Raw genomic sequence first — 3,148 nt, 5'->3', positions numbered from 1 at the left:
TAATATTTGATTCTGTCCATTGCTGTGGGATAATTTCGGTATACAATATCTCATTAAACATGTCAGTAAAGACTGGTGTTAAAATGTCTTTACTTTCTGTTAAAATTTCGTTGTTTATTCCATCGGGTCCTGGTGCTTTCTCTCTCTTTTGGCTGTTTATAGCTTTCAGTACCTCACTCTGAAGGATGCAAGGAATATTAGAGCTTTCCACTAGGTCGTCATTATCTCTAACGGCGTTGCGTTCGTATGTTTTTTTGTAATAGGATGTGGCAATTTCTAATATATTCTTTCTGTGGTGGCTCCATTCTCCGCTGTCGTTTTTAATTTTTGTGATCCAGTCTTTTGAATTTGTTAGTTCCTTATTAGCTTTTTTGACACCTCCAGTTTTGGCTATATGTTTTTCGATAATTTCCATTCTCCTTCTTTTCCTGTCCGTTTTAATACTATCTTTGATGTCTTTACTAATTTTCGCTAAATGTTTTCTTCTCTCCTTTGCATCTTTTGTACCGATCAAGTGGTTTCTTTGCGCCAGCAAGTCTAGAGTGTTAGTTGTTAGCAATTTCTTCGGACTAGTCCTAATCTTAGCAGTATGTTGTATTTGATCTTTAATAGCACTCTCCATCCAATTGTATTTTTCCTGAGTTCCTAAGGACTTTGTGTTTTCTTTGAAGTCTGTGAATTTATCACTTAGAGTGGTGACTAGTTGCTCCATTTGGTGTTTGCTGAGTTCACTAATTGGTAATTCCTGCCGTGGTCTAGGTTTCTTTGGTTGTGTTGATTTCATTTCGGCTCTGATAAGTCTATGATTGGTGTTGAAGTTGAAATTGTTGATGACGTTAAAATTTGTAAAGCAGTTGTTTCTATTGGTCAGTATAAAATCAATTTCATTCTTTGTTTTCCCATCCGGTGAAATCCACGTCCACATCTTCTTGTTTTTTTTTTTGAATGCCGAGTTTATTATGAATAAGTTATTCTCTTTTGTGAAGTTCATAAGTTTTTCTCCGTTTCTGCTTCTAATTTTATTACTGTAGGTGGATGGTCCTAGTGCTTTCTCCTCTCCTGGGCGCTTTGTTCCAATTTGGCCATTAAAATCTCCCATGACGATTAGGTTTTTGTGGGCATGTTCAATGATAGTGTTATTTAAGTCAAGGTAGAATTTCTCTATTGTTTCTAAGTCTGATTGATCTGTAGGCGAATAGACTTGCAGAATAGACCATGAGTCTTTGTATCCTGGTAACTTCAAATTCATCATTGCTATGCGCTCCGATATTCCAATAAATCCTTCTATAGAGGTTTCAAGATATTTTTTAACAATGAAGCCGACGCCATGTTGGCCTGGCGTCGTTCCTATGTGGTAAAGTAAGAAGTCTGATTGAGAGGTAATTCTTTCACCCATTCGCCTTACTTCACTGAGGCCGACGATATCCCAATTCACCTGTTCTAATGCATTTGTTAGTTCTATAAGGTTTTCTTCGTTTTTTAGCGTGAGTACGTTAAGGGCTGCTACATATATTGTTGTTTCTCTGTGGTTTTTTCCCCGCGTTGTTGGAGGGTTGTGGTCTTTATCCCCCACGAGGACCAGTCGGCTTGGGGGAGTGTTGTGTTTTGTTGTTGTTATGTTATTTTTATTATAAGATTGTTGTGTTTTCCGTGTGCCAAGTTTTAATTGCTATTGTTTATTATCAGTTGAAGTAGACGGGAGAGAGTTGCTTCTAAACCTCATTAAATCATAAGCATTTAACCTGCTAATGTTCGACGGCATTAAGTTTTGTTGTTTCTTCGGCTGGTTATTACATTGAGGAGATGTTGATGTTTCTCTTTTCCGTTTGTCATTTTTTATATTATTTCCTTTTATTATTATTTTGTCGAATTTTAGATATGCTATATTTCCTTTCTTTCTCTCCTCCATCAGTTGCGGCTGCAGCATTTTTCTTTTTTCTAGAACATCATTAGTATAATCCTCCGAAATGTATATATCTTTAAGATTTTTCTTCATTTTCGTTACTTCATTCTTTTTCCATTCGTTCACGAAGGTAACCAAAGTGGGTCTTGCTTTATCACTTGGCTTCTTTCCAATTCTGTAAATATTACTTACTTCATAATCTTCTAATTTAATGCTCAAGTCGGTTTTCAAAATTTTTTTCACTTTTTGTAATAGTTCCAGGTTAGATTTTTCGTCTTCTTTTATTCCAAAAAATATTAAATTGTTTTGTTTCTTTGCTCTTTTCAAACTTTCTACCTCTATCTCGAGTTTTTCTAATTTTGTTTTCAAGATTTTATTTTCTGCTATGATAGGGTGCAGTTTTTCGTCCATGCTTTCCATTATGTTCTTTGTAATAGTGGTTTGTAGTTCCATATTTTGTTTTTGCATTTCGATTTGCAATTTATCAAATAAAAGTTGAAATTGATCATCCATTTTTGCGATTTTATTACGAGTGTAATGGAACGTACTGAGCAAAAGTTTTTATTTTTCTTGGATTGGCAACACTGAGACGTATGTCGTACCGTATCTGACGTACGTAAGATTACGTCTTGTCGTCTTGACACTTTTGACAGAACTTCTAACCTCAATTCAGTAATCCAGTCGGCGTCTTGCTCGAAAATGCAATCCAATATACAGAATTGTGCGAAATCAACACTTCCACAATATTCACAGCACTTTAGTTTAAACTTCTTGGTGTTTTTATATTAATAAGTGAGCGTAAATGATTTTTAAACAATATTTAACGGGAGCTGCACACAACTGTGATGTTTACAGTATGGCGTCCGGAAACGGAAAAACGGTTAAACATAAGCCAAAATAAACTAATATAACATCATTACTTACCTTCTTTAGATATGTATGGGTAATCATCAAATTACCTGAGAAAAGGAATGTCAGACTTCTATTTACTAAAACCCACCTTTATTTCTTCTGGATCAGGCTAATATAAGTTGTTGTGAAAACAATAAATTGATAACATTTTTTTTGTATCTAAGTCAGATCAATGTCACATTGTCTCACGATTTTGCAGAGTACAAGTATCTTTTTTTTCTCAATTCTACCGATTCACTTTCAAAAGATTTAAATAATAACTTATTCCATAATTTATAATGATACACGATCAATTACTGAACCTTTTCTCTCACGTTTCATATCCTGTGATTA

The 3,148-nt window shown here is 34.6% G+C and overlaps 1 protein-coding gene across 1 annotated transcript; it reads right to left on the bottom strand.

Moving 5' to 3' along the window:
- Window positions 1–1,669: 1,669 nt before the first annotated feature.
- On the bottom strand, window positions 1,670–2,419 carry LOC124642107. Its single transcript, XM_047180414.1, has one exon. It carries the CDS (start codon window positions 2,414–2,416, stop codon window positions 1,670–1,672), a length of 747 nt encoding a protein of 248 aa, XP_047036370.1. The 5' UTR covers window positions 2,417–2,419.
- Window positions 2,420–3,148: the final 729 nt, after the last annotated feature.

The sequence above is a fragment of the Helicoverpa zea genome, chromosome 23 (assembly GCF_022581195.2).
Source record: "Helicoverpa zea isolate HzStark_Cry1AcR chromosome 23, ilHelZeax1.1, whole genome shotgun sequence".
In the NCBI taxonomy this organism is placed as follows: domain Eukaryota; kingdom Metazoa; phylum Arthropoda; class Insecta; order Lepidoptera; family Noctuidae; genus Helicoverpa; species Helicoverpa zea.
Note: the sequence above shows the minus strand (reverse complement) of the source record. Positions and strands in the feature narration are given on the sequence as shown.